Here is a 26,259-nt window from a genome sequence, read left to right on the forward strand (position 1 = left end):
AATACCTCCCCCTCAAATATAGTTTATTATAATGAATTCAACAATTATAAGTATAATAAACCTCCCTTATCTTGAGAACAATCTCTCAAGACCACAAATACTAAAGCAAAGTAAGAACACTCTCACGTTTCTAACAATGCACTAACCTTCTCAACAATATGTGTGTTTTGTGGTGAATGTTACTATGAGTGATGAATCCTATTTATAGGCTAGATATTCATCACTCTTAGTATTCCCTCATAAATCACCATAAACACACATGTAACATCCCAATTATCAATCTAATTAACCATGACAATAAACATTACAATAAACAATAGAGTAATGCACCACATTATTGCATAGTCACTTCAAATTCTGACCATAAATCACCATAAACACACCTTATCACCTTTACTGTTTCTTCTCCATCTAGAAGTTTCACAAATATAACAGCAAATTGCATTCGCATTATTCCCCAAACATAAAATACATCTGTTAGGACAAAAATCTATCTTCTCAACGGGTAATCTAAGGGCAGCTATTTGTTTTTTTCATAGAAGTTGTTTACCATCGTATTCTCTTCTGGTAACACTTCGTTCACAATAGCACAAATATCGTCGTAACACCTCTCAATGAGACGATGGTCTGTCTTCAGGTTTGTAAGTCGACCAATAATAGACACCTTGGTGTGATTTTTACAACCTTCAAATAAAGGACTATTTACAGAATTTAATATGTCAAAGAACTGTCGACACTGAGGGTTTGAATATTCATCAACGTGTACCGGTGGTTCATTATCTACTGATACTACATCATATTGGGAGGGAAGAAACTGATGGTAAGTGTCTGGAAATACACTAGCTACTGCATCATGCACCATCTGTGAGTATGGATTTGGATTGTTTGACGATTGCTCTCCCACTACCACTACAACATCAGATGTTGTTCCTACCTCTGTGTTTTGATGATATTCCCACTCATAGTAATTTTCAACAAACCCCCTTTTTATTATATGTTCTCTTATTTCATCTGGTTTCTTATAACAACAATATTTACACTTTTTACAAGGACAATTAATCTCAGAAACTCATGCTATTTGTATGAGCAAAATTTAAAAACTCTTCCAACCCTCTCATAAATCTTAAACTAAACTTTTCATTTTTTTTTCGGTTGTACATCCAAATTCTTTCTTGACTAAAATTCATTTTTAATACCTATATATAATATAATAATATAATTATTCAACTAATTAGTAAAGTAAGTTAATGACAATAAAAATATATAAAAAAATTCATGAAAATAACAATATATGATATTAATATAATTATTCTAATAACAATTATTAAAGCAAATTAATGACAATAAAAATAAAATATGAAAAAATAAAAAAAATATAAAAAACTTATGTAAATAACAAAGGAAATAAAATATGTACTCATTAAATAATAAAATTAAATCAAATAAATGACAATAAAATTAAATATAAATAATAAAAATATATAAAACAACTCATGTAAACATAAAAAACAAGCAACATAATAGAATAAGTAAATCACTAACCTCTCTTAATTCTTTGGTTTCCGAAATATACACTCCATAACAATTATGCGTTTTATTTATACAAAATATGACGACAACACGACGATTACAAACCCATCGCCATTTTTTAAATTCAAATTCCAAAAATACGGACGAACAATGCCTACCAAAGGGCTACTAACCTAGCCGTCGCCCACTTTTAAAAACATTAAAATAAAAGAACGCACTGCCTCTGGCGACAAACTGGCGAACAATTTTCCCGTCGCGAATAACGTTTTCCACCTGGCGACCATTGTGTTCCTCGCCCCTTGTCGTCGCCCTCGTTTACCACGGGCGACCAATACTTTCCCTCGCTTTTTTCCATCGCTATTTTAATAGTTATTTGTAGTGGGCGACGAGAAGGCGATTACTAAATAACCCGTCGCCACAGATTAAAATAAAAAACAAAAAACAACACTAGCATTAGCGACCAAAGGGCTTCCAACCTATCCGTCGCCTACTTTTAAAACACATTGAAATAAAAAACAAAAAACATTAGCGACAAAGTGGCGACTACTCTTCCCGTCGCCATTAATTATAATAAAAAACAAAAAAGAATACTGTCTCTGGTGACTAAATGGCGACTAACGTGCCCGTCGCCACAAGAACTTTTTCCAACGGGCGACCAACTGCCCCTCGCCTTGCCGTCACCACTGGCAACCAACCCTTCCCCTTACTTTTTGCCCATCGCTATTTCAATACTTATTTTTAATAATAATAATAATAATAATAATAATAATAATAATAATAATAATAATAATAATAATAATAATAGTAATAATAGTAATAGTAATAATAATAATAATAATAATAATAATAATAATAATAATAATAATAATAATAATAATAATAATAATAATAATAATAATAATAATAATAATGTCAATAATAATAATGTCAATAATAATAATGATAATAATAATTAAAAATAATTCACCTCAATAATTAGTTAAAATGTTAGTTATGTTCATTAACCATGCCTATTTGTGTGGAAAAACAAGAAGAAAAACAATGGTCTATGAAATCATGCTGCTACGCTTATCAAGTGAGGAAAATTTCCAACACCTATAAGTGTGGCCGGAGTAAGACTAGCCAGCGAAACACGGACACGGCACTCAACTCGCGTGTCGCGTGTCGGACACGTGTCGGACACGGACACGCGACGGACACGCGAAAATCCGTGTCCGACACGCCAAATGAAGTGTCCAATATTTTAATATTTTTTCGGACACGTGGACACGGCAAGAACACGCGACGGACACGGCAAGGACACGTGTGTTATTTAAAAAAAATAATTAAAAAAAAAAAACTGAATTCATAAGAATCAAACATCAATTCAAACAAAACCTTAACTAAAACCCTTCCAAGAAAAACCCAATAAAAATTTTCAAAGAAAAAATGAAAACCATCTTGAGTTCCATTAAAATTTTCTTGAATTGGGTAGCGAGATTGTTAGAGATGAACTTGTTAGAAAGAGAAAAAATGAGAGAAATAAAAGAGTAGGAAAGACGAGAACAAGAAGAAAAGGGTTGATACCAGAGTTAAAGAAAGAGGCCCCAGTTTTTTAGGGCACATGTTTTGCCGCCCTTTCTGTCTAATCAAATATTTTGTGATGTTCAAAACAGATTCAATAATTTAATATTTATCTGACTTTAAAATTGACTTTGATTTTAACTTAAGATAAAAAAATATAACTTTAAAATTAAGATAGTCTTAAAGTTTATTTTAAAACTAATCAGAAATATTTGATTCGAAATATGGAGTCATTTATTTGTTTGAAAAACCTTAGAATTTTCTAGTTTGACGAGCAAATTGGGTTTAAAAATCTACGTGAAATAATGTTTAGTTTTGGTAAAAACTGGAAACATTATTTGATGAGCAAACTTGCAGTGATGGAGTTATAGCTGTGTAGTTAATTGACTTTGATTTCAATTCAATAAATTTGTTGGTGTTTTTAAAGTGTTTATGTTTTAAAAACCCTAGAGTTATAGTTGTGGTGGAGTTATGTGATTTTTATGTTTTTAAAGTGTTTATTTACAAATATCAAATGAAAGATTGTAAAATTATCTTTAATTTGATATATTTATTATATTACCATTTTCATGTCCCCGTGTCCGCTATTTTTAAGTTGGCGTTTTTCCGTACCCGTGTCGTGTCCGTGTCCGTTTTAGTGCAACCTAGAGACTAGCTACATATTAGCATCATTAGCACGCTTATTAAGCATGCCTAAAAATTTACCAACACAAGCAGAGATTACGCTTTATTAAGCGTGGCTAAATCTATCAGCCACATATTTAATATGCCTAACTGCATTTGTAAGCTTAGATAGCTGCAATTTTTTTTGTAGTGTAAATATAAGCATTCATCCGATGTTTTGTAAAATTTTCATCAAGGTTATCCTCTGTTCCTGACATGGTCTCTATGAATAGGTAAGTTGACCATTTCATATTTGCTGAGTCTATCCATGAATCCGATAATAATCTATTGTTATATACATAAATAGATACCGTAGATCTTTCCTTGATCACAATACACCTGTACATATCTTTCATTGATCATCTACATCATCATCACGATATCATCTAAAGGACAAACAAAATCTACTACATGATAAGAGTACTATACCAAAACTGTAGGGTAGACCCACAAAGATTGAGATTCCATCAAATCATGGAGTATGCCCTTAAAACTAGTAATTAACCACTCAAAATAAAAGCACCAAATAATAGTGAGTGTTTGTGAGGTCATAGTATAAAAACCCTACATTTTCGCTTATCATTTTTAAAATAATAAAAATGAATCATAAACTACCCCTTTGAAAGATTTCATAAATCTCCCAACAGCAAAACATAATCTGCTCCCTTTTTCCTCCAAATATTTTGATGATAAGGTGAGAGAAATAACAAGATCAAAATAATGTTCCCTTTCCAACAAAGTTGTGAGCTGTCTTTCAAGATTAGGGATGAGGGGGACCAAAATAATGAAATAACCAACTTGGAAGATCAGATCATGTTAGAAAATAATTCACTTCTTGGGTTCAATAATAATATTAATAATGTTAGTATTAATCCAGAAAGAGGACGAGGACGAGGTCAAGGGCGAGGGCGAAGATCTTCTTCATCATTAGCTGGTAGTAGTAGTACTAATAATACTATTGCTAATAATGATGAAGTTGAAAAGAGGATTCTGCATAGAGAATATGAACGTCTAAGGAGACAAGAAATGGCTAATCTTTTTAATTCTCTTCGTCAAACCCTTCCTGTTGAATTGATTCAGGTATGTGGTCTTTGGTACTATCTTTTTTAAAAATAAAAAAAAAAATCTGAGGATATTAAAAAATTATTACCTACAGGAAAGAGGGAGAGCAAAACTGACATTTCTATAGGTAGCCGGTGGCCAACAAACAACTGTCTATGATCAACCTGTGATTTTCATGTCCAGGGACAGTGCTATGTGGATAGATCTACCATGAAAAATAGAAAAAAAGAAGGATTTAAAATGCCCATTATTTTGATTTAAATTTTTACATTTAGGTTATAATTAGTAGGTTAAATAATGAATTATTTTGGGTATCTTGTTTATGTAATCCTTAATTATGATGGGTATACCGTATACCTTATTTTGAGTTTTTATAGTGCCAGTTTTCCGTTTAGGGTTTTATGCAATTAGTTTAGTTATGTCATGGATACTATCTTTAGTGGCCAGAACAATGAAGCAATAAGTAGAAAATTGAACCATTTTTTTGAAATAATGGTTACACATAATGGGTTGGCTCATTTATATATGTATTTCATGATATTGGCCTGGTGTTATTTAAATTTGATCTGGTTGTAGTATATATGCTTATTTTGATGGGTATTCCTATCAAAATAAATATATTAAGTTAATAAACAGCATATTAATTAGCTTAATTAATTAGTTTTTTATATTGATGATATTAGACCAAAATCTGTAATGGTTCGTGTAATATAATATAATTCAGGGGAAAAGATCAATAAGTGATGATGTAGGAGAAGCTATAAATTACATCCAGGACTTGAAGAAAAAAGTGAAGGAGCTTAAAGAGAAGAGAGATCAGCTAAGACAATCAGTAGAATCGCCATCATCATCTGGTAATGATGCTGGATTAAGAGATCAAAGCTGTGTGGTGATTAGACAATCTCTAGTTGGTTTAGAGATAGAGATTAGCGTTGGATTTGAACATAAAGAATTCTTACTTTCAACTGCACTACAATTAGTTATCGATGAAGACCTTGAAGTTGTGACTTGCACTTCAACCAAATTTAATGAGAAGTTAGTTCACATTTTACAATGTCAGGTTAGTGCAAAATTTTCTCATCTAATATATACTTGCGTGTAAATCATGACCTCGTTCATTCGATAAAAGAAAAACTCTTATCATTAATCTACATTAATTGTATGATATGCTCACTCTCATTCACACCAGTTCTATCATTTGTTTTTTACACTCTATACAATGCATTAATTCAATCCTAAATATTTTTAATTATGCATACTTAAAATCATATACAGTTGATATTAATAAAAATTTATATTAAGACGAATTAAACAAGATTTAATTTGACTCTATATTTTGACATCTAAATTAAAAATAAACTATAAATTTAAAATGATCTATTAATAATCATCATTATTAATTATATACGGGTATATTTTTACTAAAATTTTCCTTTGGTTGGATCGACTATTTATATGTCTATGTTTGGGACTGAAATAGGGTCAAAACTAATATGGTCAACTGGCTAATTTTGATATTAGTTTGGAAACATCTAGAACCCATCGACGAGGTAAAATTTAATGATGGTTGGTTCCGTAGATATAGTAAATTACACTTTTCAACCAATTCTTCAAAAGAGAAAGGTTGTTATTAGAAATTTGTTTGATCAAAATAGAAGATACTAAAAATTTGTTTGATATAATGAGAATGACCTGAGAGTTAGTATATCTAAATTAAGCAACTTGCGAAGAAATTATGTCAGCCTTAAATATTTATACATAAATATAAATCACTATTTGGGTTTTAGGCATTCTATGTATTAGACAATTATTCGCCTGTGGCAAATATTTTCTGTTAAATCTTTTCAATCTGTTACAACTTTATAAGCGTCCCTTCAATGAATCTTTTTATATTCAGACAAAGCGTTTAGAAGAATTCCTATAGCAAATAATTAATTTATGATAAGAGCAAACCTACCTGTTTATTTAGTTATGGTATAAATTCATAAATGTGTTCCTATATTTTGTGTTTACTGTAAAATGTACAAATCCTTCCTATGTGCTAGGTTATTTTTTAACTTTTTCTTTTATTTTTTTAAATTGAGTTATTAGCATCATTGTTAAGAAAGTTTTTTTTTAATATTATTGGCATTCATTAGCTTATTGAACTCTTTAATGCTTTCTTGAGATCTAGCAAGATGCTGGAAAAATGAAGGGTTAGCATAATTATCCCACTGTTTGAGAACAAGGGTGATCCACAAGAATGCGGAAACTATAGGGGTATCAAACTTCTAAGCCATACAATGAAACTGTGGGAAAGAGTGATTGAGAAAAGACTTAGACGAGAGACGGTGATTAGAAAGAATCAGTTGGGATTCATGCCGGGAAGATCAACCATGAGCAGACTGATAGAAAAGTATAAGGAGCGAAAGAAGGTTATGCATCTAGTGTTCATTGACCTGGAGAAAGAGTATGATAGTATACCACGAAGCATCATTTGGGATAGTCTCAAGAATAGTGGTATTTCACAAAGGTACATTGAGGTAATACAAGACATGTATGACAGAGTTTCGACTAACATTCAAACACCGGTGGGTATTACAGAGTCTTTCTCATGCAAGTGGGCTACATCAGGAATCAGTTCTAAATCTTCTCATTTTTACGATCATTATGACGGAAATCTCTAAATCCATCTGAGAGACCATACCATAGTGTATGCTTCTCACTGACGACATTGTTTTGGTCACAGAAACTAAGAAGGAGGCTAACAAAAAATTGGAAGAGTGGAAGCAAGCCTTGGAGGGTAAGGAGTTACATATAAGTCGCACAAAGACAGAATACTTGTGATGCGACTTCAAATGGGACAGAATCGATAGGGGAGCCAGAGGTGACCATAGGGGGAGAAGTTGTTGCATGTACGTCCAAGTTCAAATACTTTGGATTAGTGATCTAGAGCAGCGGGGAGATTGATGGAGACGTTTCTAATCCTATACCAGTGGAATGGCTTAAGTGGCGAGCAGCAATCGGGGTGCTTTGTGATAAAAAATTCCCTAGAAACGCGTTGCAATTAGGCCGACTTTGTTGTACGGGACAGAATGTTGGCCCGTAAAGAAGGTTTTTGAACAGAGGATGAAAGTAATAGAAACGCGTATGCTGAGGTGGATGTGTGGTAAAACTATGATGGATAGGATAAGAAATCAAGATTTTATGGAGAAGTTAGGGGTTACACCTCTCTCTGTTAAGATGCGAGAGAACAGGTTGAGATGGTTTGGGCATGTACAAAGAAAGACCCATGATGCCCCAGTAAGAAGTATCGAATGCATCATAGTGGAAGGCAAGAGAAGCCGAGGAAGACCAAGGAGAATGTGGGAAGAACAAATTAAAAGTGACCTGCACAAACTCCCCCTCTTTAAGGACCTGACCAGGGATAGAGCCTATCGGCGGCGCCTTATCCACGTCTTAGATTACTAGACATGTCCATCTTAACCACCGTTTGATTATGTTCTTTGCCTATACTTATCGTTCTTTACCGCCTCTCTTACCATTATTGTTTTTTAGTTATTTATACGTACTCTATTTGTTGTGTATATTTAGTTAGTTGATAAATATTCATGGTTAACGTGAGTGTAAGTTGTAGGTTTTCGGATAGTTGCAGGTTCATTCTCTTTGAAGACCCTTCTTGAGTCGAGGGACTCTTTGACCGCACTCTCCTATTGGGTATGAGCTGTCGTCTATCTTCCCTCCCCAGACCTTGACTATAATTGTCTATGAGTGAGATACACTGGATATGCTGATGATGATGATTAGGTTTGGCATAGGGAAAGTACTAAAGTTATACTTCTTATATATCATTGAATTTGCTAGATTGTACTCAAAAGTCTATGCATTAATATAGAAACTTCAAATAAATATTCATATATTTGAAAACGTAAAATTATATAATATAACATCTTTCATATGGTGATTTTTGTAAATTCTTTGCTTTTTCTTTATATATAGTATATAACATTTCCTTTTGCTATTAACTATAAGTTATAGCTATATAGTTAAGCCCTTAGAATATTATATTATAAATTCTACCAGGCAATGCCGCAACTGAATACAAGTCACGTAACCGACCGTCTAAAGCCCTCAGAAATAAAGAGTCAAATTATTAAATAGTGCTATGAGCAATTTTTTAACTGATTTATTTATAAACTATTATTATCATTGAAGTAATTTTAGAATATAATGTTACTACACATTTTGTCTTGAATTATTTTTCTTGAACTGAAAACTTTTTTTTATCTTTTGATATAACGAATGGCCATATTTTAAAAGACATTGCAAAAATAAATAGTCTCCAAAATCTTTGTTCTATCCCTACTACTAGGACTATCCCTACCACTAGGACTACAAGCATCACTAGAAGTTTTTGGTTGTCGCCTCATAATATGCCATATTCTTTAATAGAGCTGCAACCAACAACATAATCTTTGAATTGTAGCCTATGATAATTAATATGTTATAAACAAGTGGAGAGCTTTTACAAAGTTTTGGAAAAAAGTTTATACTTATTTTTTATTATTAACAATGAAATGCCATCTTCTTATGATTTAAACTATACTTACATTGATGAAAATACTTAAATCATTACAGGTACAAAACACAACAAACATGGATGTGATGAGTCGACTTCGACAAAGATTAAGTGATCTTCTTTGCTGATAAAAAAAGGTTCATGTTTATCTTGTCATGGTTTATAGATAGTTTTATTGATCAGTTAAGGTTAAAGTATGATTTATGGTAGGAGATAGAGAAAAATAAAAATATGGTCTATTTTTTCTTGACATAAAGGGAGTCTTATTGTTGATTCCCTTAACGAGAGTGCATATACTAAAGTTTGATTGTGTATGAAATGAAAGCCTCAAAGAGATTCAATAATGAAAAACAAATGAAAAATAAAATTCAAAGATGAACATAAGTGTTTTATGAGGTATCTTGGATAACTCTCCCTCAAATGTAGTTTATTATATTGAATTCAACAATTACAAGTATATTAAACCTCCCCTTCTTTTGAGAACATTCTCTCAAGATCACAAATACTAAAGTGAAGTAAGAAAGGGTGTTACAAATGCAATAACCCTCTTAACAATATGTGTATTTGTGGTTGTCTTTATTCTATGAATGATACTCCCTTTTATAGTGGAAGGTATGTATCATTCTTGGAACCTCTTAATTACTCACCATAAAGCACTTTTAATATCCCAATTAACTATGACAATAAACATGACAATAAACAATAAAGTAATGCACCACATTATTGCATAATCACTACAAATTCTGACCAAAATTAGGATCTGATGTAGTCTGTTCGACTACCGCTCGATCGAGCCACTACGACGCTCGTGACGAGCTTCCAGTGAAGCTACTGACTTGTTCTGGACATTCTGCTCGACCGAGCTAACACTGCTAGACCAGTCGAGTTAGGCACTGCTCGATCGAGCGACTGGTTGAGCCACTCACAGTTTGCTTCTATTCTTGTTGCTTTGATCAAGGAACTCTCATCAATCGTTCCAAAATTCAAACCATTCACATATGACACATTAACGATCCTCTCTAAAGTATAAGACAAAGCATGTTCGATTATATGTTTAATGTTAACGTCATCATTAAGATTATTGGCACTTTCTTTAACAGTGTAAATGTATGTGAAATTTTATTTATTCTTTTTGAGAAACAGAAATTTAACCTGAAAAAACTAAAAAAAGTGAAGCCCAAAAGGAAAGTTAATGACATTTAATTTGTTAGAATATATAATATATTATTTGCGGCCTCACCTACTGACTTAAGCTTTTGGTTGAGTTGACTTTTTAATATGATATCAGAAGTCAGCCTGATAAGAGATCGCGGGTTCGAATTTCTACTATCCCTCATTTAAAGTAGAATATTAAGCGTTAGGTATGAGAAAGGTTTATAATACATCCACACTTCTAGAACAAATGGCTCTCTTGTAAGGAGCGTGTTTATTGAGTTAGTTAACTTGATACCGCATATATTTGTCTTTTATAAAGGGGTAACAAATCATGTAAATACTCATTAGTATTTTACTTATTAGGAAAGTTAAAGCCCACATTATCGCCTGAATTTAGCTATAATATACTTGAAGTGTTTTGTGATAAAGAAACAAAACTAAACAGAAAGCAAAGTTCTTTTATTATACTCCATTCAATTATTTTTAATTGTCTCCTTTCATTATTTGAGCAGTTCATTTTTATTGTTCTATTTTTATTTTAAGATATATATTTATAGGCAATTTTTTATTTTCTTAATATTAAAAAATACCTAATATTACATATGAATCTACTATTTTGGATGGTCCCCTCCAATTCTTAATATTAAAAATACCCAATATTGCAAATGAGTATACTATTTTAGGTGGTCTTCTCAATTTCTTAATATTTGTGCCTAAACAAAAAAGGAACAACTAAATTGTATTGGAAGGAGTAGCATTCTTGAAAGATTTGATAGAAGTTTTGGGCGCACACGTAATTTATAGTTAGACCCAAATAAATATTCTATTACATCTACTGAATACAAATATTTAATTATATTATAAATTGTACAAGAATATTTTTGGTGGGACACTTGTTCCTCACCTATACAAGCTTCACTGATATTTTTATGTGAGCTCATGTCTCACCAATTTCTTATATTTTGGTGTACACTCACATCCTCACTTTTTGTGAGCATACTCGTATTTTTTTGTTGTGTGAAATAAGACTATTTGATTTTGGCTTTTTTTCACCACCTTTTCTCTTTAATTGGCTAATTATTTATAGCTTAGGTGACTTGGGTGACTACTAATCTAGAATTTTCTACATAATAAGTGTTTCTACACTTTTCATCTATATCTCTAAATTTTTCTTTCTTTTACCAGAATTTTTTGATTAAATCTTTAACAAGATTAAAAAATATGAATAACTATATATACACATTCTAACTACCGCAATCTATAACCAACACTACAAGAAAAAAAGCTTTTGGGCAACAAATAACAAAAAAATAGGCGACAAATTTTTTTGTCGTTGCCTATATTTAAAGTAAAGGCAACGAAAATTCTTTTTTTATAGGGCAGTAAAAATTTCATTTTGTTGCACAAACTACAATAATAGACAACAAATTTTATTTTATTGCACAAAATAAACATTTTGTACAACAAATTTAATTTTTGTTGTTGAATTATATGCTTTTGGCAACAACTTTTTTTTTGGGTTGCACAATATCTGTAATTTGAATAATAAAAATAATTAATTGTTGTTTCTTGTATAATATTCGTAGCAAAATACTAAAGAAAAGGAGCGAAATTTTCCCTCTAAAATCTATATCATTTTTCTAGAACTGTATAACTTCCAACTCCATTATCATTCACACGACACCACACACACAGGCTGCTTGTTCAGTCTGCTTCAGGGCGAAAATGCAATTCCTTGTTCTCTGCTATTACTTCCCTCTAATAGCTGATTTCATTCCGATCTCCATTATCATTCACACGATGCCAAAGAAAACGCAAGAAACTACATTAGAAGGAATGGATGGAGTTACATACTGAGAGAAAACGCCAAAGAAAACTGTAGAGAAGGTTTTTGCTAAAACTCTTGTCGTTGTTTATTGCATTACTTCCATTATATTGAATACAAAACGGTTCTCAATATGGAAAAGATTGAGATAATAGCAAAAGATTACAAGAAAAGATATGAAAAATAAAAATAATTTCTATAATCAAGCATATGATTTGGGTGATTATTCTATATTCCTAACACCCCCCTCAAGTTGGAGCATAAGGGTTAAAAATGCCTAACTTGTCAAGGAGAAATGTAAACTGTTGTTTTCCAAGAGGTTTATTGAAGATATTCGCTAGCTGAGTATGAGTCGGAACATATGAGGGATGAATTAAACCACTTGTAATGGCATCACGAACAAAGTGACAATCCACTTCAATGTGTTTGGTACGTTCATGAAAGACCGGATTTTTGGCAATGTGTAAAGCAGATTGACTGTCACAAAATAATCGAATAGCTTTGGGATGATGCACACCCAAGCTGAGTAGCAAACCTTTCAACCATTTCAATTCACAAGTGATAGCCGCCATTGATCGATATTCAGCTTCTGCGGAGGAACGAGAGACAGTGTTCTGTTTCTTGGTTTTCCAAGAAATAGGAGAATGACCAAGAAAAACAAGCCAACCAGTAATAGACTTATGAGTAATAGGACAAGCTGCCCAATCAGAGTCGCACCATCCCTGTAATGAAAGGTCACTATCAGAGCTCAAAAGAATACCTTGACTTGGTGTTCCTTTGAGATAACGAACAACTCTTAGTGCAGCATCCCAATGATCAGTTCGGGGTTCTTGCATAAATTGAGACAATATATGAACAGAGTATGCAATATCAGGGCGAGTGACGGCTATATATATCAGTCTTCTTACAAGTCTCCTGAATGGTTCAGGATCAAAGAGCATAATACCAGAAGCGAGTCCTAGTTTATGGTTTTGTTCCATTGGAAACCCAACCGGTTTTGCTCCAAGAAGTCCTGTTTCAGAAATAATGTCTAGGGCATATTTTCTTTGGCATAAAAAGAGTCCTGCAGAGCTTCGGGCTACTTCAATACCAAGAAAGTACTTTAAAGGACCTAGGTCCTTCATATGAAAGCAATCACTGAGATAAGACTTGAATGTTTGTAAAGCACTAGAATCATTGCCAGAGACAATTAAATCATCGACGTAGACTAACACATTCAATTGAATCTGATCTCTTGTGTAGACGAATAAAGAGTAATTTGAATAAGACTGTAAAAAGCCATAGTCCTTCAAAGCAGACACAAGTTTTCCAAACCAACATCTAGGTGCCTGTTTAAGTCCATATAAAGACTTGCGAAGACGACATACCTTGTTAGAAGAAGAAGACTCTAAACCTGGAGGTAACTTCATGTAGACCTCCTCATTAAGATCACCATGTAAAAATGCGTTATGAACATACATCTGATGTAGCTCCCAATTTTTGGAAGCCGCAATAGCAAGAAAAGCACGAACTGTGACCATCTTGGCAACAGGAGCAAATGTTTCTGTGACCATCAGTAATAACTGTATGAGTAACAAAGTTTTTGTATAACACCGAAGGCCATTTTTGACGATGACCTTTGCCTAGAGGAGAGGATGAAGAGGATGGAGTCGTTTTGGGGACATCAGTATTAGACTGAGATGGGCTTGAGGAGTCTTGAGGCCCAGATGAAGAAGAAGGCCCATCATGCGAACAGACCTCGTTACATGCTGGATCAGCAATTGTAGATGGCTGATCTGACCCAGTTGACCCTGGGCTTTCAGTGCGTGATTCAGTAAGTAGAGAAGGAGAAGTGGGTGGGTTGGGAGGTGAAGTGTTTGGATTTGGTAATGTAAAATCTTCCTCGTAAATGTCGTCAAGACCTAAATTGATTTCATTATTCGTAGGAACAACATTTGCTGGTATTATATTCTAAGAGCTGGGGTCAAGGTAAGGAAACACGTCTTCAAAAAGTTTCACATCTCGGGAAACAAAAAACTTTTGGGAATCAAGATCAAACAAATACCACCCCTTTTTACCAAAAGGATAACCCACAAAGATGCACTTCCTACTACGACTAGCAAATTTGTCGCCCTGTGTTTGGTGGTTGTGGGCAAAGCAAAGACAACCAAAAGTACGAATGAGATTGTAGGAGGGTTGAGTGCCATATAATAGTTCGTAGGGTGTTTTATTTTGTAGGAAAGGTGAGAGGGTACGATTAATAAGATGTATTGCAGCCAATACACACTCTCCCCAAAAATAAATAGGGAGGTGCACCTGAAACCGCAAAGCCCGCCCTACATTTAAGATGTGTTTGTGTTTCCGTTCAACTCGCCCATTTTGTTGAGGTGTTCCAACACAAGAAGTTTGAAGTATAATACCATTTGCAACAAAATAATCATGTAAACAATTAAATTTAGTGCCGTTGTCACTTTGAACGATTTTGATCGTTTGTGAAAATTGACGATCAACCATGGCAACAAAGCGCATAAACATGTGAAACACCTCAGTTTTGTCAATAAGCAAATAAATCCAAACAGCACGAGAGTAATCATCCACAATAGTCAAAAAATATCTAGCACCACAGGAAGAAGGATGCCTATATGCTCCCCACAAGTCACAATGAATTTTCTCAAAAATACGACAAGCTCGATTGTCACTTGAATTAAATTTGTCCCTAGGATGTTTAGCACGAAAACAGATATCACATGCTTTATTTAAACTACCCTTACAATTATTAATCGGTGGAAGTAATTTGACTACTTTCTCTGACGGATGGCCCATCCTCTTGTGCCACAATTCCAAGGCAGATGAATCCTGAGAAACCGAAACATGCTGTACCACTAGCGATCCTTCAAAATACAATAGTCCATCCCGTCTAACACTCGTTCCAATCAGCTCCCTCGATTGGCCCTGTATAGTACACATAGAGGAGTTAAAATGGACAGTGCATTGCATATCATTAATAAGTTGCGAAACAGAGATTAAATTACAACGTAAATCGGGTACAAAAAGCACATTTTTAAGGATTATTTTATCGGACAAGCGAACCGATCCTTCCTTAGTGGCTGTAATTGACTTTCCATTAGAAAGACCAACTGGACATTTGGAGATATGATGAACATCAAATAGCCACGTATCAAGACAAGTGACATGTTTAGATGCTCCTGAGTCGACAATCCAGGAAGTATTGTCGAACTTACCATTCATTCTATTATCAGAAATGGTTGTATTACCAATAAAGCTTGCAAGAACTTTCCATTGAGCTGCTGTAAAAATCGAAGAGGAGTCCTCGGAGGCCGGTGTTCCTGCTCGAGGATCTGTAGTAGTAGGAGGAGGAGGCTTAGGCGCTTGACCTCGACCTCTGTTTTGAGAGGAGCCTCGACCATTACTGGGCTTAGAACGAGTGGTCCACCATTCTAGGTAGCCTCTAAGTTCAAAACAGGAGGAAAATGTCCCCTCTTCTTGCAATGAGTACAGGAAAGAAGGAACTTATTCTGTTTATCTTCAACTGCTCTTGCCTTCGTCCAGAACTGGGCTTTAAAGCAAACCTAACGGCTTCAGGCTGCTGTTCTTCGTGAACGGAGTTAGCAGAGCGAAGACGTTCTCCCTGAATAACCAGTTGATAGGCACGATCAAGAGAGGGCAACGGATCTTGGGAGAGAATAGTGCTACGTGCCTGGCGATAATAATCAGAATAAAGACCCATCAAGAATTGATGAAGTCTCGATGCATCCCTTCGTTGTTCATGTAATTGACCAGCAGCACAATTGGAACAACAAGTATATTTAATCAATGGTTCATGAATGTTTAATTCCTCCCATAAAGCAGAAAGTTTACCAAAATACGAAGCCGCTGACATGGTTTTTGTTTGCTCACATTTGGTGAGAAATTGCTTGAGTTGCTGGATTCTTGGTCCATTGACAACAGCAAACCGGGTGTGTAATGTGTCCCATAGCTTCTTTGCATCACGATATTTGGAGAGAGTTCCTTTAATTTGAGGATCAATCGTGTTCATAATCCAAGAAATAATCATGGCCTGGATTGTGTTCCAATCCGATTGAGTGCAAGGTGAAACGGGTCCGATAAGAGTACCGTCTAGAAATCCAAATTTCCGGCGAGCTTCCAAAGCCAGTTGAATGTCGCTTGCCCATTCGTCATAGTTATCAGCCTTTAGGCGAGTCGGAGTAATATAATCACCCGGACGATCTTGAGGTCCAAGGAAGTATGGTGAAGAAGAATCAATTTTGGATGATAATGGTGGTGGTGGACGATTGTCATCTTCCGCCGCCATAGATGATACTTTTGAGATTTTAGGGTTTAATTAACCTTGTTCACTGATATCATGTAGAGAAGGTTTTGGCTAAAACTCTTGCCTTTGTTTATTGCATTACTTCCATTATATTGAATACAAAACGGTTCTCAATATGGAAAAGATTGAGATAATAGCAAAAGATTACAAGAAAAGATATGGAAAATAAAAATAATTCCTATAATCAAGCATATGATTTGGGTGATTATTCTATATTCCTAACAAAAACGCAAGTAGATTCGGTCCACAGTCTCGAATTCATCGTCAATTAATTGGTCCACAGTCTCCATTATCACCCAGCAATTCCTTGTTCTCCTAGCTCTGAACAAAACGCAAGATTTGATTCCAATTCATTCTCAAGGCTCGAATCTTTTCATCATCAATTCACAACTCTGTTCATTCAATAGGTATGTAATTTCTTCTTCTATTAAACTTTTAGGGTTTCCATTTGCTATATATTAATCCAAAATTCGTTCCGTACTATATTAATTCAGGCCTTATTATTGAATTAGCATAATTATCATGGAAATTCCGTTCCATACTTTGTTAATGGTGATGTAGCTTTTTGGTGGTTTTTCTTTAATTTTGACGAGTCTCAATTTGTCATAAAGTATTTAGTAATTGATATTGTTAGATAAATATGATAGTCGGTTGCATTAGCCATTGGGATAGATCAATTTAGTGTTAGCTTCTTGAAATTTGGGTGTTCGAAGTTTTTTAAACCTGAAACTGTTGGATATGAGATTTGACAATGTTTTTCATTTTGACTAGTTCCATAAATCCAAATTGATAATTAATTTATAAGGGGCTTCAGATTGATAGTGCTTGTTTGGGAGTATGTTAATGATCCAAGTTAATTGAATCCATGTTGATGATAACTGTTAAGCACTTTATATTATAGGTCAATCAATTCTAACTTCACGAGTTTCGCCCTTGTTTAAGTTATACAAAACATCAGAGGATGTTTATTAAGTTCATAACTATAAACCATTCGTTTGAATGTTGCCTCATGTATCTTGCCTGAGATGGAAGGGAAAGGGAGTCGATCTTCTTATTGTCATTAATAGGATGTATGAATTTTGATTTGCTATACTCTAATATGAGTATGAAGATGTTCATTTTTTGGTTTGATGAATCGCACTTTGTGAAACTGCCTGTTGAATTGTATAAAGGATAAAGCTACATTACCTTTTTCCACATGAGCACGTATGAAAGGATGACGTACCTCAATATGTTTTGTACGTGAATGTTGCATTAGATTCTTATTTAGGAAAATTGCACTAGTGCTGTCACACTTAATTGGTATGCCCTTGAGATTGATTCTAACATCTTGAAGTTGTTGTGCCATCCATAGTATTTGTGAGCAACATGCACCGCTGCAATACATTCAGCTTCAGCTGTTAACAAAGCTACTGAATTTTGCTTTTTAGAATACCATGAGATCAAATTTGATCCCACGAATTGACACGATCCTGAAGTACCCTTTCTATCCACCTAATATCCCACATCATTCACATCTAGAAAACCAACTAAATCAAAATCGCCACTACTATAGGGTACCATAGACCAAAAAATTTAGTCGCATGTAAGCATCTAAAGATTCTTTTAACTATCGTTAAATAAGATTCTTTTGGATTAGCTTGAAAACGAACACATAAGAAAACACTAAATATAATTTTTGGACGACTAGTTGTGAAATACAATAGTGAACCGATCATACCTCTACAAGATGTTTACTCAACACGTATACCATTTAGATGTTGATCTAGGCTAATTATTGCACTCATAACTGTATTTACATTGATCCATATTCTACTTGTTTAAAAGATCTCTAACATACTTACTTTGACAAATAAATATGCCATTCTTCTTTTGATTTATTTTAACTCCAAGAAAGAATATTAAGTCTCCCATCATGCTCATGTTGAATTCTTTATGCATAAAGAATCATTAGTAGCTCCAAATAATATATCATCAACATACACTTGAACAACGAGAACATCTTTCCCTTTAGTTTTAATAAAAAGTGTTTTATCAAGTTTTCCTCTTTAAAAGTTACACTCAAGTAAATATGAGCTAAATCTATCATACTAAGCAGTTACTTGGAGCTTGTTTCAAACCGTATAATGCGTTGTTTAGTTTCATCATAATCAATACCTTTGATTATAGCCCTGAGCTATTAACCTTGATTTGTTCCTTATGATCTTTCCATCCTCATTTAGCTTGTTTCGAAAGAACAATCTAGTTCCAATGATGGTGCAATCTTGTGGTTTTTCAACTAGATCCCATACATTGTTTCTTTCAAACTCATTAAGTTCACTTTGCATAGCAATGATCCATTCCTGTTTCTTTTTGGGTTCTTTAACATCATTTTGTTTTCCTTTGAGAAGTCTTTAGTGGAGTGCGCAAACCAGTACGTTTATGAGGTCTTTCCAGGTCTTAAGCCTTGGTCTCAAGATCAGATTTTAAGTCTTCAATGCTTTCAACCAGTTTTTCTTTAATCTCTTCAAGACTCTAGATTGGTTCTTGTATATTTTTCTTTTGATCTTTATTTTGATCATTGGCATCTATTTCATTATAATTCTCGTCATCATAATGCTTGTTAAGGTTTAACTGATTAAATCTTTTACTTAACACATTGTTCTCCAATTCATCGAACACAACATGTATGCTTTCTTCTACCATACTTGTACGCTTATTTAGAATTCTATAAGCCTTACTATTTAAGGAATATCCTAAAAATATACCTTCATCACTTTTAGCGTTAAAGTTACCTAAGTTATCCTTACCATTATTGTGGATGAGGCACTTACAACTAAATGGTCTAAGGTAGGTCATGTTTGGCTTTCTTCCTTTGAATAGCTCATAGGAGGTTTTCTTTAGTATGGGTCTAATGAGACATTATTTAATACATGATTTGCTGTATTAATCACTTCAGCCCAATAGTGTTCGGCTAATTCATTTTCAATGAGCATAGTCTTAGCCATTTCTTTTAAAGTGCAAAATTTCCTTTATACTACGCCATTTTGTTGTGGTGTCCTACGAGCTGAAAAGTTGTGAAAGTTGTGAGTTATACTATATTTTTCACAATAGAAATCGAAGCCAAATTGATCAAACTATCTTCTATGATCACTTCTAACGGAGACAATTGACAAATTTAGCAGCGTTTGTATCTGTTTACAACGCCTTGAGAACGACTCAAAGCTTTGTCTTTTCCTTCAAAAAATCAACCTATTTAAATCTAGAAAAATTATCAACTGTTGCAAGTATATAAGATTTACCTCTTATGCTTCCTATATGCATTGGTCCATATAGATCAATATGTAGAAGTTCACATGGTATTGTAGTACTTACCATTTTGTTTGGTTGAAAAGAACTTATCTTGTTTACCTCTAATACACACATCACATGAAGGACTGTGCTTATAGTCAAGAGCAGGAAGTCCCTTAACTAGATCTTTCTTTACTAGTTCATGCATGGTGTGCATATTTATGTGGTCAAGCCTTCTATGACATAGCTTTGAATCATCTATTATAGCCTTTAAACATATAAAATCTTAAGCTGTAATTTCATTAGTATTTAAAGCATACACATTATCAAGTCTAAGGGCGGTAATGAATACGTCTCTACTATTAGTATTATTGACAATCCATTTTTCTTTATCAAATATTATTTAGTTACCTTTATCACATAATTGAGACACACTTAAGAAATTAAATTTCAAGCCATCAACCAAATAAACATTATCAATAGATTTTGAAGAGTTTTTGCCAACCTCATCAATGCCTAAGATTTTCCATTTATCTTTGTCACATAAGTGTAACAACCCGACTTTCTAATAGAAAAAAGGTTTGCGGAAATAGCCTTAAGACGGTTGTCATTTACTCTTTAAAAGATTAAAACTTGAATATGAACCTTATAAACTTCAAAATTAAAATCTTAAGGGTTGTAAAGCATATTACATCTTTAATACAGCAAAACTCCTTTAAAAGATTAAAAACAAAAGTCTTATGGTCTAAATATAAGAGTCAATATCCACTCTCACATTTCCAGTCTGCACGGTAGTGATCATGTAATCATATATGTAACGGACAGTTCTTTTCAAAATATAGGTTTAATATAATATAATAGTAAGTAATGCTAAGCGGAAGTCTATCGAGCCGTGATTATTGTGAAAAATAAAACAAAACATTATTTTCAAAATAAACAAATAAAACTTAAATCATTAAAATATAATTTTACATATTACATCCAACTTAAATACATAATTATCGTTATTATATACCATTAAATAAATTACTTACATACCATATTGTAATATCACATAAACGATACAATAGCTACTTAATAACCTCATGTAAAGTCACCTGCAACATCTGCTCCTATTATTAGGGAACAACCAATGGGAATCGGTCAGCTAATAAGACGAGTATAAAAACTTGCCAGCATAATAAAGTATACGAATATTTGCATTTCAATAAGTAATATGTAAATGTTAAAAGGTAGGGAGAATATATGGAGAAAAGTAGTATAGGAAATAAATTTATATCACTTTATCTTAGCTTCTAATACATTCACTTCCAAAGCATTGTGGAACTTGCACTTATATGTAGTGCAAGATGATAAATGTATACAAAAGTGTTACTATTAAAAGGGATAGGATAACTCTCAACTCTATGCATTCAATTGTCTTGTCCCATCAATCACAATACTCCCCCTTGAATGAATTACATATATGTGAAAATTTTATTATGACATTCATAATCTTAAAAATGTCTCATTAAAAAACTTTATCAGAAAAAACCCAGTGGCATAAAAAAAAGCTGATCAAAGGAAAAAAGAGTACTGTGAGCATATTTCTTCCCCTTAAGTTAACATATGTCTCGAAATCGGCACATCCCAATCTTGTGTACCAAATATTCGAATCGCTTTGACGGGAGTGACTTTGTGAATAAATCAGCAGGGTTTTCACAGGATTGAATTTCTTGGACTTTCATCTTTTTATCTCTCTGTAGATCATGTGCGAAGAATAATTTTGGTGACAAGTATTTTGTTTAGTCTCCTCTGATGTATTCTTCTCTGACTTCATTGATACATGCATCATTATCTTCATAAGCTGTAGTTAGTGCCCTAGTTTTATCGTTTAAGCCACAATCCTTTTGGAGTTGGCCGATCATGGACCTCAACCATACACACTCTCGGCTGGCTTCATATAAAGCTATCAGTTCTGCATGATTTGAGGATGTAGCCGTTAGAGTTTATTTTGTTGATTTCCAACATATTACGGTTCCTGCATATGTAAATACATATCCAGTTTGTGACTTGGCGGTATGTGGATCAGATAGATACCCTGCATCAGCATACCTAGTGAGTATGGCATCATTTCCTAACTGGAAAAATAATCCAAGGTCTATAGTTCCCTTTAGGTATCGAAATAGATGTTTTATCCCATTCCGATGTCTTTCTGTTGGTGCATTGCTATACCTAGCTAATAAATTTACAGAAAATGCTATATCAGTTCTTGTATTATTTGCTAAGTACATTAAAGCACCAATGACACTTAAGTATGGCACTTCTGGGCCTAAAATTTTTTCGTCTTCTTCTTATGGGTGGAATGGCTCATCTTTTATATTTAGTGATCACACCACCATTGGGGAACTTAGTGGATGAGCCTTGTCCATGTAAAATCGTTTCAAAACTTTCTCAGTATAATTGCTCTGATGGAAAAATATTCCACTTTTCAAATGTTCAATTTGTAGACCAAGACAGAATTTAGTTTTTCCTAAATCCTTCATCTCAAATTCTTTCATAAAATATTTAGCTGTTATCTCAATTTCTCTTGGGGTTCCAATCAGATTTAAGTCATCTACATACATAACAATTATTACGAAACCGACTTGACATCGTTTGATGAATACACATGGGCTAATTTGGTTGTTTTTGAATCCTGCTTTCATAAGATATTCACTCAAACAATTATACCACATTCGCCCAGATTGCTTTAACCCATACAATGATTTCTTTAATTTTATAGAAAATATTTCTCTGGGTACATTTTTTATTGGTAAGTTTAGCCCTTCAAGGACCTTCATATAAATGTCTGTGTCGAGTGACCCATATAATTACGCAGTTACGACGTCCATCAATCTCATGTGTAGGCTTTGAGAAACTGTTAAACTTACCAAAAATTTAAGTGTGGTTGCGTCAACTACCGGGGAATATGTTTCTTTATAATCAATTCATGGCATTTGAGAAAAACCTTGAGCTACAAGTCTTGCCTTGTATCTGACAATTTCATTTTTCTCATTTCTTTTTCTTACAAATAACCATTTGAAGCCCACAGGTTTTATGCCTTTTGGGGTTTGCAAAATTTGCCAAAAAACTTCTCTTTTTTCTAATGATTTTAATTCGGCCTCAATTGCTTCTTTCCATCTTAGCCAATCAGGTCTTTTTCTGCATTCATTTATCGATATTGGCTCAAGATCATTTTCATCATTTATTATTTCAATAGCTACGGATTAAGCAAAGGATTCATTTGGAATGATCTCTTTTCGATTCCATTTTTTCTTGGAGAAAAATTTATTGAGATTTCATAATTTTCATCCTTTTCATTATCGGAGATGTCTTGATTTTCTCCTTTATTTTCATTTTCTTTTTGAGTATTATTTGGTGCACCTTCTTGTTTTCTCAATTTTCTTGGTTTTAAATCTTTTGAACCAAGTGGCCTTTCACGTTTTCTTTGCACAATAATTTCATCACGTTTTGCTTTTTCATCAGGAATTTCTATTCGAGCTGGAGTATTTGCTGCTGGTATATGTGATTTTGTAACTCTCGTAGTATCTGTGAATGCATCAGGTAATTGGTTAACAATACTTCGTAGATGAACAATTCATTGTACTTGTTGTTCACATGATTTTGTTTTTGGGTCTAAATATTCTAAACGTGTTGCTTTCCAAATAAGTTTCATATTTCTTTTCTATAATTCCACATTCTCTCCCCCTAAGGATGGGAATATTGTCTCATTAAAGTGGCAATCAGCAAATCTTGCTTGAAATTGATCACCAGTTAATGGTTCAAGATATCGAATGATTGATGGAGATTCAAAACCGACATATATTCTCATTCTTCTTTGTGGACCCATTTTTGTACATTGAGGGGGAGCAATGGGCACATATACAGCGCATCCAAAAATTTTCAAATGTGAAATATTTGGTTCATAACCAGCTATTAATTGCATTGGCAAATATTTATGATAAGCTATAGGTCTTAGCCTAATCAATGATGCTGCATGTAATATTGCATATCCCCAGGCTGATGATGGTAATTTTGATTTCATTACTAGTGGTCTTGCAATTAATTACAATCTGTTAATTAAGAATTCAACAAGACCCATTTTGTGTGTGAACATGTAGCACAGGGTGTTCCACTTTAATTCCAATTGACATGCAATAATCATTAAAAGTTTGAGATGTGAATTCGCCGGCATTGTCCAATCTAATACTTTTTATTGTATAATCAGGAAAATGATTTTTCAATTTGATGATTTGTGCAAGTAGTTTTGCAAATGCATTGTTTCTACTTGATAGAAGGCTTACATGTGACCATCTTGTGGAAGCATCTATTAAGACCATGAAGTACCTAAAAGGTCCACATGGTGGATTAATTGGTGCACATATATTTCCTTGAATTCTTTCAAGAAATATAGGAGATTCAATAACAATCTTATTTATAGATGGTCTAGTAATAAATTTTCCAAGAGAACAAGAGGTGCATAAGAGCTCATTCGATTGGGGAATCTTAATATTTCTTAGTGGATGCCCGACTGAATTTTCAATTATTTTATACATCATCCCAGTGCCAGGATGACCTAAGCGGTCATGCCATAAAGTGAATAGCTTCTTATTGTCTAATGTTATCATATTTATTTCAATCGGGCGTATATGGGTGAGATACAACCCCGAACCCCGATGAATATGCTGGCATCCTTTCAAGGATAATTTTTGTTCCATTTCCTTCTGCTGTAAGGCATAAGAATTCTTTTTCATTTATACTTTTGGTTTCCATATGGTAACCATTTTGTCTTATTTCCTTGAAACTGATAAGATTTCTTCGAGATGTACTCGAGTATAGTGCATCATTTATTTTTAGTTTTGTCCCCATAGGGAGTATAATGCATGCTTTTCCAGTGCCTTCGATTAATTTTGATGTTCCTGATATGGTATTGACATTTGCCTCGAGCAATGTTAGGTTTGAAAAATATTCTCGATTTTTCAATATCGTATGTGTTGCTCCACTGTCCAGGAGGCAATGAAATGTTGATCCAATTACTGAGATTTTCTTCTCTAAGACAAGAGAAGAAGAAGAAAAAAAAATTTATATTATTAATATAAAGCTAGAATACTCAATACAAAAACATAAGTAAAGAATTACAACTTATCAAATGAAAAACAAGTTAGATAAACAGAAAATGCATCTAGTCATCTCAAAAGATGTAATTATCTTCTTCTTGGGGATCAAGTTTGTGGAGGTTCACATCCTCAGTAAAGAAATCAAAGACATCTAAGGTGGGCCCAGATGTACTTGCGTTATTTACAAAATTTGCTTCTGCCTCTTTTCCTTTGTTTTTTTGGGAAGCTTGATATAAATCCACTAAATGTTTGGCGGTACGACAAGTTCGCCCCCAATGTCCAGTCATGCCACATCTATTACATGTGCTTTTGTATTTCTGCACTTCTTTAAAATTATCATTCGAGGGGAGGGGAGGGGGGGAATATATTTCTTTCATAAACGTGGCTACGTCCACGGCCACGACTAAGTCCATGACCACGACCACGACTAAGTCCATGACCACGACCACGACTACGGCCATAGAAATTTCCTTGTTCAAAAGTATTCATGCCGCTTTTTTCATGATATTTTCCACGACCTCTGCCTCTTATGAAATAGTTCCCACGACCTCTATGGCGCACATTCCTCTCAATCATATTTGTTTCATTAAAGGGCATAGTCCCAATCGGTCTCCTGTTGTGATTTTTCAATAATAGTTCATTATTTTGCTCCGCAACAAGAAGTGTTTTCAGCAATTTATGATATTTCTTGAAATGTCTTTCACGATATTGTTGTTGTAACAAAATGCTATTTACGTGAAAGGTTGATAATGTTTTTTCTATCATTTCTTCATCTGTTATTATTTGTCCACAATAGACTAATTTTGATTTTATCAGATGAAGGGATGAATTATAATCACTGATTGATTTGAAATCTTGAAATCTTAACACTCGCCATTCATCGATGGCCTTTGGGAGAAGTACACTTTTATTATGGCCAAATCTTTCATTTAGCTCTTCCCAAAGTAATTTTGGGTCCTCATAATTGGTGTATTCATGTTTGAGACTGTCGGTTAAATGATGTCTCAAAATTAATGCAGCTTTTGCCTTATCTTCCTCAATTTTTATGGGATCTCTTTCAATACCCTTTCCTTTGTCGGTGGGATTAAGTTCAATTATTGTGCATAATAAACTTTTTCTTTTTAGATATAATTTGACATCTGAAGTCCATTGTATAAAATTGTTT

General features: G+C 33.7%; 2 protein-coding genes across 4 annotated transcripts in view; both read left to right on the forward strand.

Annotated features, from left to right (window-relative positions):
• Positions 1-4,313: 4,313 nt before the first annotated feature.
• Positions 4,314-9,743, forward strand: LOC130825715 (transcription factor bHLH126-like). Of its 2 annotated transcripts, none has more exons than XM_057691094.1 (3): positions 4,314-4,836; positions 5,543-5,878; positions 9,436-9,743. In XM_057691094.1, the coding sequence occupies exons 1-3, from the start codon at positions 4,477-4,479 to the stop codon at positions 9,502-9,504; spliced, it is 765 nt and encodes a 254-aa protein (XP_057547077.1). In that variant the 5' UTR covers positions 4,314-4,476; the 3' UTR covers positions 9,505-9,743. The 2 variants fall into 2 exon arrangements, with proteins under 2 accessions (XP_057547077.1, XP_057547078.1); XM_057691095.1 differs by lacking the exon at positions 9,436-9,743 and adding an exon at positions 6,992-9,410.
• A 6,877-nt stretch (positions 9,744-16,620) lies between these two features.
• Positions 16,621-26,259, forward strand: part of LOC130825716 (uncharacterized) — a 28,335-nt gene continuing 18,696 nt past the window's right edge. For both annotated transcript variants that reach the window (XM_057691097.1, XM_057691098.1), the window contains exons 1-2: positions 16,621-17,093; positions 23,464-23,541. The gene's annotated coding sequence lies outside the window, so the exon portion shown is untranslated. The remainder of the gene's footprint in view (positions 17,094-23,463; positions 23,542-26,259) is intronic.

Source organism: Amaranthus tricolor, chromosome 10 (assembly GCF_026212465.1).
Source record: "Amaranthus tricolor cultivar Red isolate AtriRed21 chromosome 10, ASM2621246v1, whole genome shotgun sequence".
Lineage (NCBI taxonomy): Eukaryota > Viridiplantae > Streptophyta > Magnoliopsida > Caryophyllales > Amaranthaceae > Amaranthus > Amaranthus tricolor.